Here is a 13,131-nt window from a genome sequence, read left to right on the forward strand (position 1 = left end):
GTGTGTGTGTGCGCGTCGTGGTGACGTCACCGCCAATTAGTGGCGAATGGCTGTTGTTGTTGTTGTGTGTGCGCACACCTGGACGTCATCTACATGGGGGATGAACCGCGCTAACTCCTCGAGTCGCCGCGGCACACGCATCCACAACGAAGCTGTCGCTGGCGATAAACCGGCAGAAGCACAGAAGTGGTTTTCCGAGTAGCCGTAACTGTGTTTCCCCCATGGGGGGGGGGGGGGGCGTTAATTAGACCCCTGCCGCCTTCTCTACGTCACGTCGTCCGTGGCGTCGTTTAGGAAGAGGGTCCGTCCGTTCTCAACCGGGTGCCTGGTTTTTTGAGCCACAGCATACCCAGATACCCAGGGGCGTGCAGTCGCCCCCATCCCCTTCACCCCCCCCCCCCCAGCACAACCACACTGATCGCCGCGGCGACCGACTCGCGGTTTAATTTCCCCGCGTGCGTGAAGGCGCGACGGCGTAGGGTAGATGGTTAAAGAAAAGTATTATCAGCATTTCCAGCCGGAACTTGCTAATGGAGATCAAACAAAGGTAATTGTGGCCATGCGCAGGGTGCCATGGCATTTGTGAGCATGATTAAATGGCTCAAACTGCAACTGCGAGTCATAATTGCTGATGTTTGCACAAGTATAGACAGCAGTAACTTGGGGGGGGGGGGGGGGGGGAATTATTACTTTTAATTTAGCCGAGGAAGAGTGGCTCTGTGTCATGCCGATAAGCCTCACTCACGATTTTTTTTTGCCCTGACCCACACATTTCCATTAAAAACGATGCTTCATTGTCTGGCATTCAAGAGGAGGAGGTGTGTTGTGGGTGGGGAGGTGTGTTGTGGGTGGGGAGGCGTGGCGGTCGGGGTGGGGGGGTGCCCCCCAGTTTATAAATGTATCCGGTAGCACTTTGAAACGAGTACAAGCGCGTTTTCTCGGTGCGATGTCCGATAGGCCTGATTTGTCGACGGAGGTCTGAAAAATAGTTTCTGCGATTTTTTCCGACTGAAGCGCCAACTAATTTGCATTTCCATAACGGAGGTGTTTTGGGATTCGATCGTGAAAATATAAACGTGTCGTTAAACCCGCCCCGCCACCCGACACGGCCAGTTAGTAAGATTCGTCACGGAGACAAAACGTGCTAATTTTTTACTCGTTCAGCACACCGATGTGTTGGAGAGTAAATCCACAAGTGCTCAAATTGTAAATGCTGTGGGATTATTCTCCAACACATCGGTGTGCTGTACTAGTAACGAATTGGCATGTTTTGTTTAATGTAACAAACCTTAATAATTGGCTGTCTGGCGGTGGCGGGTTTCACGGCACGTTTATGTTTACGTGATCTAACCCAAAAACCTCTGTTATGGATAATATTGGTCGCGAAAGCAACTAATTTGTGCAACGAATTCGGTCGCGAAAGCTAAAAGCTAAAGCTAAGAACCAATTTGGTCGCGAAAGCAACTAATTTGTGCAACTAATTTGTGCAACTAATTTGTGCAACTAATTTGTGCAACTAATTTGTGCTACTGATTTGTGCTACTAATTTGCATTCAGCGTGCCCGTTTTATTTTCATATGAGAACATAAAGGAATGCTAAAACAATGGAACAGAAGCAACAAAAGTAAAAACCAACTAGTCACATTTGTTTGGTGTCTATTGCAACGGCGGTGAATTATTCTTTCGTGCGATGGGAATCGACAGTGTGAAGAAAAGTTTTTGCCGAACGCTAGCGGTGAAAATGCAAACGCGTTTTAATGTTTCGGTGAAGCACGCTATCCCACTGGCCCTATGACACGCAGAACAGCTCCTTTGTTGCGTGCCCGATGCAGCGAGATGCAGTGCCTGCGTTCATTCGAGCCAGATCGAGATCCTTCATCACGATGATGTGGCTTTTTCATTTTGCGCGTGAGCTGCAATTCTGGCCCATTAATTGACTTAAAGAAATCTTGTCTCTGACGTTTTGGCGTAAGAATAAGGGGAGTGCGTTATTACATTTGGTAGAATCGCAGCACCGTTGCTGCGAGTGAATACGTTTCCCTTTATTGTGTCGCGTAGCCCGCGTTTCACCAGGCTTCAAGATTAAATACGCAATCTCTCGGACAGACACAGCGGCATTACCTTTAATTTCCCTGTCCGCGTGCTTTTGCTCAAACTAAACACACTCCAGCCAGCGGCGCGGCTCAGGTATATAGATGCAGGTGGATATACGCAAAGGTCCACTTGTGCTGAGCCAGGTTGTGAGAGGCGATGGGTCACGCATCTGCTATTGCTCTATTTCTGGCCTTCTGTTTGCCGGTATTCTTCTGAATAGCCCCAAAGGTCAAGTAAATGAGTTCATGCTAATAGCCCAAACATCCCTTGTTTGTGTCGGCTGTGCTTGTAAAAGAGTGCACCTCATGGGAGCTCAATATGTTTGGACTCAATATGAGATGAGTACGGGGACATTGATGTAGCGCTTTGCTTAGTCACCCTGCAGGGAGTCTTGTGTGTCAATAAATGTTAAACCCCGAGGACAGATCGGTGCGTGGCCCATCCAGGACAGATTAAACAAATTGTCACAATATCGCCACAACAACGTCACCACCTAAGCAGCAACAATGATTGGCATTATTATCATCCACAACGGCAACAACATTGAAATCGATTTCACGACGCAAAAATGTTAACGCGGAAATGTGCGTACACCTGTGCAGATAAATGTCGGGAGCGTTTCTTTTTTTACATAATCGCAGATTGCAGCATAAATCGGGCAGCGCCTTCGCCGCCGCGCGCGCTCATGCATAATGCAGGAGGACACGGACGCGCGTGGGTGTGGTTGGCAGTGTAAGGAATTACGGTGTCTCTGGGTCAAAGGTTTTAGAGTCCCGCAAGATGTCTCCGTGCCTTGGAGGTAGCACGCGCCGCTTCAGGACTGGACGCAGAGCCTTCTCGGGGGGCTTACGTTTAACATAAAGAGCTATTAGGTCCGTCAGTCTGTGTGGGGCGTCTCTCTCTCTGCAGGACATGGGAAGACATTCTTAACCCTAGCACTCTTGCGGCTTAAACTGTCAATACAGCATGTTTCTCAAAAGCTTTTCTGTGTTCTGCCAGAAGTCCTGGCTAATTAAATGTTTTGGGGTTCTGTTAAGTGCCTCCGTCATTTTGACAGCCTGGGAGTTTAACCCTCGAACAGTGCGATCGTGGTTGATGCGGGGCGCAAGAGCAAAACGCCGATGTTTTGCCAACGCTTCGAATAGTTTTGACATTTCAAACGAACAATTCCATTAGCATTAGCAACGTCGCAAACAAAGCTCAAGACGGAGAGGTTTAAGTGGGTGTCTTGAGAGTATTTGCATTTTTGTTTTAATCTTCAGGTCACCCTCAATGTCTGTGCCCGTTGTTTTTTGTTTACGGGTTAAACGTAATTTGGTTACGTTGTAAAAAAAAGACATGGCAGTTGTGGTTTGCTGCCCCCCCCCCCCCACCGACTATACTCGTTTAATAAATACAAATAGTGTGTTTTTGTTAAAAACAGGACGGCATAAGTCAATGGAATTGCTCACGGCAGTCACCATCAAAGGCCACTGGAAAGAGAAAAAAATCATTGAAACTTATCATTGCGGTCCGTAGTCACACTCGAGTTAAAATATTAACACTTTTAACGCAACGTGTATGACTCTTGATTGATTATTTAGACAGGGCGCACTTTATCGCGTGCGTTTACGTACAAGTTTGTAACCGAACACGAGGCGATTATCAGTGGCTTCCATCTTCCTGCCAATGCGAACAATTGGACCTGGGCAGAACGTACTGCTGAAAGGAAGTACAGGGCGTAAATATATTGTGAATGATGAGGCTGCTAAAAGAGCGAGAACTCGGTGAAAGAAGAAATGAAAATATGTATGATGAAAGAATTACACGGAATAAAAATGCTCGGCCCAAGCATGTCGATGTAGTGGTATCAGAAAGCGAGATACTTCTTACATGAGCTCAAAAACGAATTATGATGATGATGAAGGTAATGATGACTATGATGATGCAAGCAAAGAAAGCCATCTCTCTTGAAGCAAATCTGAAGCCAGGGTTGCCTGAGGGCTTTTCTGGGCAGCCGTATATTATTAGGCTTCGTTAACCTTAGAAATTGGATTTCGGTGAGGGTATGGGTACACGGAGCCATTAAAATGTTCAGGTGTAATGACGCAAATTTTACGTTGTACTAAGTGACGTGAAATCATAGCACGGCGCAATGAAACGGTAAATACTGGCGGCATTGCATATGCAAAATAGCTCATAATTTACCCACATATTATATTTTATGTTAGTTTTTGTTTAATGTGTTTTTTTTTTTCTTACGCTACCAGCAAATGACAATATAAATTCCGCTTTCCTCGGATTGATTTCCGCCTTGCAAAGCGTGACCTGTATAAACGGTCCTGTGGAATATTAGCTGTTTAAATGTTTTATTGCAAAAGGAGGGCCGTGTAAGAATGATCTTCCCCGTCCGCCATGAGCCAAGAAATATCCAGCTGGTCTGAAACACAATAATGTGAGCATTTCAGCAACCCTTATTTATTTCCTTCATGTATTTATTTTGGTGAGCGCATTATGAAACACATGTGGAACAGCGATGCATCAGTTCCAGGATATATTCTGAGATTGTTACATATTACACGAGGTCAAACAACCAAGACAAATACTTCTCCGAGGGATCTGTATGGTGCTCACTTGTACGGTCAGTTGCAAAGTGCGTGTGTGTGTGTGTGTGCGCAATGCACACCTCTTGTCTCCCTGGAGAGATGCCCCCCTTACTTCTTCATCTGCCAATGCCCTTGGAAAGAAAGAAAAAAAAAGGTCCCAAGTCAGGCTGTTATTCACCATACTGCCTCCTCGTTCACTCTAAAGGGCCTCCATCTGGATATGTAGGATTAATGAAGTTCCCCAGTTGTTTTCCCAGATGCTCCTTTTTTCCTTTTCATGTGAATCCCGTACAGAAAAAAAACGCGCGCACACACACAAGGGTGTTGGGCGTGTGGTGGCAGCGCCCGTGACCCTGCGCGCACGCTTCGCCCGCTTCCCCGCTCGCTTTGTTTTCCCCGTGACCCGCGATCGCGCTGCGGTCCCGCACCCCCCCCGGCACCCCCCCCCCCCCGCCCACGTGTTGTCGTCGTGAGGCGAGCGTGGCGTGCGCTCGTGCGTGTGGATGTGCTCCCCAGCTAGTGTCTGTCGGATACGAGTACGAGTCCTGCCCCGAGCTGATCCTGTGGGAGAATCGCGTGGCCATCCTGCAGGGCCTTGAGCTCGACGCCTCCAGCCTGGGCATCTGGGGCCTGAGCAACCACCACGCGCTGCACGTGCCTAGCGGTGAGTGGCCGTGCCGACGCCGCATGCTGGGGCGCACTGGGGCCCTTTGCTCACCGATGCCGTGGTCGTCACTTTGGCCACAGTCCAGCCCGACAAAGGCCAAAGTCGCTTAAACCCTGGCCCATGACAAAGTCGCCCGGCATTCGCCCCATCTCGTCCTGTCTCTCAAAGCCAAGTGGGGTTGAGCCTAAAAATTATTTTTGTATTGCAAAAATATCGTCGTACTCCACTGTGCCCCAATGTCTATGTTCTGTGCCTACGCCAGCCCCACACTGGCCTGCGTCGTTGACGTGATCGGATAACCCTCATGACTCACACGGTGTGGAGAAGCCATTATACAGCAATGGATTGACTGCAGGACTCTTATGTGTACCTGAGAAACACCAACAACCCCCTCAGGCAATCATGCAGCATCGCTGCATAGGTGAACACATCAAGGCAGCTGAAGCGGTGGACACACATATTTATCATTGCAGTGACCCCCTTACCGACGGAAATAAAATTTAAACAAATCCAATGGAGCATCGAACTATTCTCTTTTGCACAAATTCACAAAATATCTAGGCCAAAGATATAATGAAATTTTGGTGCAATTTCTATAAATATTGGCCACTCGTATCTTGAAAACGGGCGTGTATCGTCAATGTTTACTTGCCCCCATCACTATCTCACAAACACAGAGAAGCACTCCGCCGCTCGGCATGACATTCGGTAAACCGCCGCTCGCGCCGGCGCTGCGAGCGTGCCGCGCGGTGGCTTAATGAGCTCCTCTCACTGTGCAGTGCGAGGTAGCGCAGCATGCGTACCCTCGGCTTGTGCGTCCCCCTCATCGCCTGAGCCTTCTCCCTGCCGTGCCCTCCCCCCATCCCCTCCTTCCTTCGCTCCACTCGCTCGCCCACGTGCTCCACCCGGCAGGCACGATGCACAAGGGCACGGGCGAGAACGTGTTCGTGTGGCGCCTGCCGCCCGTCATCACGAGCGTCATGGGCAACGGCCGGCGGCGCAGCATCACCTGCCCCAGCTGTAACGGCGTCGCCGAGGGCAACAAGCTGCTGGCGCCCATGAGCCTGGCCTGCGCCGCCGACGGAAGCCTCTACGTGGGCGACTTCAACTTCGTGCGCCGGATATTCCCGTCCGGCAACGTCACGAGCGTCTTCGAGCTCAGGTGAGCAGTGCCGCCCCCCCTCTCCCTGGTTGGTCGGTCGATCACCACTCTTGGAGCTGAGGAGTGTTCATTCTGCTCCTGAGAATTGCATGTGCCATTAGCTGTTGACTCAGTGTCTATGCCGGCCTTCATAGGTGCTCGCTAACAGCACCTGTACCAACAGTCTGTTAAAGGCTATGTGGGGTGTGGGGGGGGGGATCTTTGTCTTTGACTCGGTGTATGTGTGTTTGTGGGTGCGTTTGTTTTCTATGAGCAGTTAAGTGGAAAATTACAATTGTGTCCCAAATGTCATTTTTGTTGCTATTGTTGTTGTTACCAAACTTATCCAAATTCAAACGTCTCATATCCGACCAGCCTGGGATTGAGGTGTAAGGGGACACTTGAAAAACGTCGGGTACGTGAACATCTCTTGAAATCGGAAGGTACACCGTGCACAAGTAGGTGACGGGATGAAGATGAAGTGCATGTTGCTTTCAGCGTGGAGTGGGGGGGTGGGTGCGAAATGCGTGACAGTGCTCAAGCGAATGTACGCGAGATTAAGTGCACATCCGCTGCGTGTGACGATGCCAGATTTGTGGACACCTGCAGAAGATGACGGTTGCACCACGCACAAATACTGCACTTGGCGTGGCCGGTTAATTGGCCAGGGCCGATATGTGACGGTCGGATATGCGACGTTGTAGTGCGTGATCGTTGATTTGGATAACATCGTTTTACAATGATTGTACATGCACGTACGTGCGGACAAACACACTTGCCCTTGTGCAAGTCCCCGTGGGTAATGTTCAACACACATTTGTAGATCTGTCGGGACTGTGCATGAAAGGTGCTGTCTCCTGTTCTCCTGGTGGGCGACCTACTTTACACGATGTTTCTGAAAGGTCTTTTGTCATCCACGCAGTGTGGAAAGGCAGGCACTCGTCAGGCAAGTGATTGAACCCAATTCCACAACCACTATTTTTAAGACAGAGTGAAATGTCCAGATATATGGGCTGTCCGTAAAGGTCATCATTCTCATCGTCAGCCATTTTCTATCGACTACTGGATGAAGGCCTTCTCATGCCAGCCGCCATCCCTCAGGATCCTGCCATGCCACAATCCATCTCACTTCCACACGTGAGCTGATCTCACCGCGCCGTCTGCAGCGGTTGTCCCTTCTGACCATGTTCCCATCATTGGCTGCCACTCCACGACCAGTATCTCGCCCTTTGGCTTGCAACCCTTCCAGCCACGATCGTCTCCTGCCCCGAATTCGGTTTTCTCAAAGGTCAACGTTATGCCCCTGAGTTGCATTTTAGTCTCAGATTGCATGTGCTCCCCCATTCTGTCTCTTGAGTCTAATTCTCAGCACGCATCTCTCTCCATGCTCCTTTGCGTCCACCACGCGGTTTTTGCGATCCGCACTTCATAGCCGGTGAAGTGTTCTGATTGAAACGTTCCTATTAAGGTACACTGGTACATTGCATTTCATTATCAAATGAAATACCCTGACAGCAGTTCTGACTGGCTGTTCGAAACTGTATCATCACTATTAAAGAATTAGAATTAGACAGCATTTTTATTCATGAAGTAATGTCTTCAATAACTCTGCAACATTATCAAAGGCCACTGATAGAGCAACATTATCAAAGGCCACTAATAGAATGGGATGGCAAGTGGGCAAGCATTGACGCAATTTTATTATTTTTTACAAGGAATGTACACAGTTTAATTTCTCACCGATATATTCACTGCTCGGCTGGCTTGGAGTAGGGAGTATCGGCATGAGGCACTACAACGAGAGTACACGCATTGACCCAATTTTATTATTTTGTACAAGGCACACCTATCCGTAATGATCCTATATTGCCGTACGCTACTACGAAAACTTTGCGGAACCCTCAATTGTGATTGCAGGGCAGCAACATCGCCTCCCAGCACCCCCTACTATGACAACTTGGCAGGAAACTCCTGTACAATAACAATTATAATAATGTGTGTTGCCAAAGCCATGGTGACACACGTGGAGGATTAGAAGGCTGAGAGTAGTGAGATGAAATCTTCACACTACCCAGTGTGTATGTGTGCGTGTATATATATTGCTTTATTAACCTTGCTCAAACTGCCATCTAATTATAATTTTTCAACAATGTTTGACACCTTTATGGACGCAATTGTATAAAGAAATTACACAGCGTATGCGCTTTAACGTGTATATGGGAATCGTTATGTCGTGACGGAAACAGTGGTATTATAGTGGCCTTAATAGATGCCGCTTGCTAACAGCACTTCCATCAACAATCTAAAAGCATCGTTAGATGAGCTTTGCCAATATCTAACATAGATTGCAAATGGAAAATACTGTACAGATCGGCTTAGTGTAAACTACGTATGTGTAAAGTTGCACTCGATTAATATCAGTCACGAAACACAGATACCTCTGAGTAATGTCACACTAACAATGCAAAATCCACATTCGTTTATATTTTTGAATCGTTCGTAGCTCCATACCGTGCCAGTTCCCGTGTGTGCACGCCCGCGCGTGTGCATCTGTGCGTCACATGTCAAGCCATTTTGCATATCGAAATGCAATAAACCAGTTGTGCGCTTTGGTTTTCTGTTCTGTCAGCTTTAAAATAAAATATTAAAGCATTTCATTTATACTTGCTCAACTGTTTTGCTCTCAGGGGATTGGGTCCTCCCTGCGTGGTGGATGATAATGGTACTATCAAGGTAGCATGAACCAGTGCTAAATAAAACATTATTCTAGTAAGAGGTGTTAATGGCCAACGCTGCCTCTGCATTATCTTATTTAACAGCAAGCAAGGCAAGCCAGACCGTTAAGTGGGCCTTCAAGTTTTAAAATGTAATTCAGTGGCAATTATGCACAGGGGCACTTTGATGGTATTCCAAGTGTGTAATGCGCCGTTAAGGGCGGCTCAATAATGTGCGGCAATAACGCAAAATCTGGGCTGCGCGCCGAGTGTTGAAGTGCAAGTTTTGCCCGTATCTTAGAAAGTAAATTGGACAAAACTTTCAATTGCGTGAATTATATGATGTATTTAACAACAACAAAAACGGCGCCAGTAGTTGATTATTCAATTGCGTTGTCATTTGTTTACATCGGCGGTTAAAATAGCGTTTGTAGATGTTGGTGGTTTGGGGGGGGTGTGGACAATGTTTACCTGGAAAATTGGGTTCATTTGTGCTTTTAAGCCAAGCTAAATATTTAGCTGTAGCAAATACTGAATGTGTATAAATTATCTAATCTTATTCTGCATATATAGTGTGTGTGTGTAAGTGCATGAACAAGTCTATATGCTAAATGTATTTGAGTTTAATTTTCTTGTTCAGCTGATACCTTGAGAGCAATTTCCAGGCCCCTTTCACGTGTGGCAAATGGCACAATGTGAATAATTAGTAAGTGTTAATATTGTGTGTAAATACCCACTTAAAACAACATTATAGCTTAAATGAGATCAATAAGTAAACAGAGATGCAACATTTTCCCCTCTCGGTTTGCTCGAATTTACATATTTGCCTAGCAGTAAAAATGTAGTGTGTGTACGTGTGTGTACGTATGTATACGTGTGTAGTGAGTGTACGTGTGTATACGTGTGTACGTGTGTGTACGTGTGTGTAATGAGTGTACGTGTGTGTCTTGTGGGAAGCGGTAGTGGGGATAGCAGTCTTGCAATGGTTATCGCGCTGCACTACGAACCCGGCCCCTCGAGTTCGATTCCCGCTTACGGCCAACACCAGTGACAATTACCTGAACCTGGATTGACGCAGCCTTAATTTGATTACCTGGTGTGGTGTCTGAACATCGCCACTGGGGAGACAAAGGCGGCCGGGCATGGTGCTGGTCACCCATCCCCTCGTGTGCCGTGCCGGCCTTCATAGGCGCCAATCGCGAACAGCGCTTGCCCCAACAGTCTGTTGAGGCGAAAGGGGTGTGGGGGGGGGGTTATTTGTGTGTGTCTTTACACAAGCGCATTTTCATACATTCCTTAATCGCTCTTCTGGCAAATTAGCAGGGCTGTGGGTAAAGCCGTCTCCCGCTCGAGTCCTTTTTAATATAGACAAATTCCCGCTCGCTGACCTGCCCTAAAAGGGCCTAATTGTGTGCATACATCTTCCAAGATTCAAACAAATTGCTGTGCAGATAAGGTTTAACAATTACATTGTATAAGCTGTTCTGATGTGTTGGTGGGCAATGCAATTCATTTATTAATGTGAAAATTGCTAAACGGCTTATTTTTTCTCCTCAAACAAAAAAAGTTTCAGGTTATTAAGCGTAAAAAGTAAAAGTTTTTTTGTAAGTATCCATAGTTTAAAGGCTAAAAGTACAATGCTACATTTTTTGTTCATTTCACGCAGGATATAAACATGCCCATGAACGCTTACAAAGCCAAGCAGCATCGTTGCACACGAGCCGGCAGTCCTTAAAAAAATCTGACAATATTGATGGGGCAGTGCGGGGATGCTTTTTATAATGCAATTCCACAGTGTTCAAACAGAACTATTACAACTGGTTGACTTCATTAGAGAAACCAAGAAAAAAAGCATGCAGATTTAATTAAAACATTTTTATCACAACCTTTGGAAGACGTCTCATAAAAGCCACGGCTGCTGGATATCGGCTAAACGTCAACTAGCAGAGAGTCACTTCTCATTGGCTTAATGTCCAGCGTAAAACCTCGCCAGTTCCACTCCGCCGTTGCGGCTGTACACATGCGGTGCAAACGTCGCATATCCGACTGTCGCATGTCCGCTGTGACCAATCATCCGCCCGCGCCCCGCGTATATCGAAACGTTGCCTATAATATAAAAAAAAATTATTCCTTTTATGTGAGTGCTATAGACAACTGCGTTGTGTTTTAGTAACATGTTCACAATCCCAACTTGTTCACATGCGGTCATGTACTCGTGTTCCGGCGCATGCATCTGCTTCCTTTTCAACAACACTGAAGCACTTCCCAATATTTAAAGCAGTTTTCACTTTGTATGTATGCACATTTAACTTTCACACGTAGACTTTCATGGCCAATATCATCCATAATATAGGTTTTTTGGGTTAGCTCGCGTAAAGTAACGAATTGGCATGTTCTGTTTACGTGATAAACCTTACTAATTTTCTGTTTCGAGTGGTGGCGGGTTTAACGACACATTTAAATTTACACGATCTAACCCAACAAACCTATATTATGGACACTGAACTTCTTTCGCACCGTACGTAGCCAACCACGCTAATGGGAGGTGCGGGGGAAGGACAACAATCTAAACAAAAAAAACAGTTCTAAAGAAATTAGTTTTCAATTTAGATTTAAAAGTACATAGCTCCAGTGGCTTCGTGATATCCCAAGGAAGAGCAGTCCAGACAGCCGCCGGAGTGCATCTGAAAGCACGCGATGCAGTGACCGTCTTTCTTCGATGGCCAGCCAAAAGCTTTACCTTGTGTCCAGTAACCTATTTGCAAACGGTGTCACTCTCATTTCCTGTAGGCGTTCACATATCCGACCTTCTCACATATCCACGTATACCTCGGTTTTCTCGAGTCGGATACGCGACGTTGTACTGTACCTGGAAGAACAAAAAACTTGTATCTGCAGAGGCATGGCACACTCGGGCACGTGCGGATATGTTCATGCTTGTTTCTTGTTTTCCCAATGCTTCCTTCGCCGTGTCCAGAAACAAAGACTTGAGGCACAGGTGAGTGCCCTGTTCGCGTGTGCTTCTGTGTAAAGAGGCTTCTGTGTTTGCATGTAACGGATTTTGTACATTTTGCGGTGCGGCTTTGCAACGTCCATACGTATGTGTGTGTCTCGGCCTCGCCGTGCATTGCGTTGCACCACTATCCGAGTAGATAACATCACATTCAATCACCCTTCAGAGCCAAGGTGAACATCCAACTCCAAACGTATTTAAGGAAATGAACGAGGTAAAACTGATGGAAAAACACAGCTCAAAATACAGCATCTGTTAATACTTGGAATATCAATACAAGGAATGAACACTACAGCATCATAACATTGTCTTAGATAACATGAAACTCAACAATAGATCCTGGATGGACCAGGCACCTACAGTAGTAATGAATAAATATACAAGAGAATAAGCTACTGTGTTTAATAAGGGCACATCGTGTAATCACCATACTGCAGCCTAAATGTACAGCACTGCACATAACACTGAACTGTGGATGAGATATTTCGTCATCCTTGCTCTCAAGATCGCAAAAAGGTTACATGAGTACAAGTCTGACTGGACTTATTCAATTACAAGTAACATTCACACTAATGCAAGTGGCAGGCTTCGTTGTTAACTAGGCCTCATATGTATCATAACAATTTAACAGCATTATAAAGGCATTTACAGCATTATAACGGCCATCCTAACATTATAACAGCATTCTCAGTATTATAAGAACATAAACGAACTTACAGACAATGCTTCTTAAAGTCCCACAATGAACAAATGCACCTGTCTTCACTGAGCCGCTATTTGTGCCTCCATTTTGTACTCTGTGTAATGGTTGATACCCTGCCGCATTAATTAGAGAATCTTAAATCGCAACTTCCTGGTCACGTGATCAAACTCAACATCAATTCAGGAAATTACTGTGTACGTACACCCCCACACCT

The 13,131-nt window shown here is 46.5% G+C and overlaps 1 protein-coding gene across 4 annotated transcripts in view; it reads left to right on the top strand.

Moving 5' to 3' along the window:
• Positions 1-13,131, top strand: part of LOC144732291 (teneurin-3-like) — a 417,468-nt gene that overhangs the window by 380,336 nt on the left and 24,001 nt on the right. For all 4 annotated transcript variants that reach the window (XM_078613736.1, XM_078613738.1, XM_078613737.1 and 1 more), the window contains 2 exons: positions 5,196-5,343; positions 6,259-6,508. In XM_078613736.1, the coding sequence (XP_078469862.1) occupies positions 5,196-5,343; positions 6,259-6,508 (398 nt within the window). The remainder of the gene's footprint in view (positions 1-5,195; positions 5,344-6,258; positions 6,509-13,131) is intronic.

The sequence above is a fragment of the Lampetra planeri genome, chromosome 42, assembly GCF_965212315.1.
Source record: "Lampetra planeri chromosome 42, kcLamPlan1.2.h2, whole genome shotgun sequence".
Lineage (NCBI taxonomy): Eukaryota > Metazoa > Chordata > Hyperoartia > Petromyzontiformes > Petromyzontidae > Lampetra > Lampetra planeri.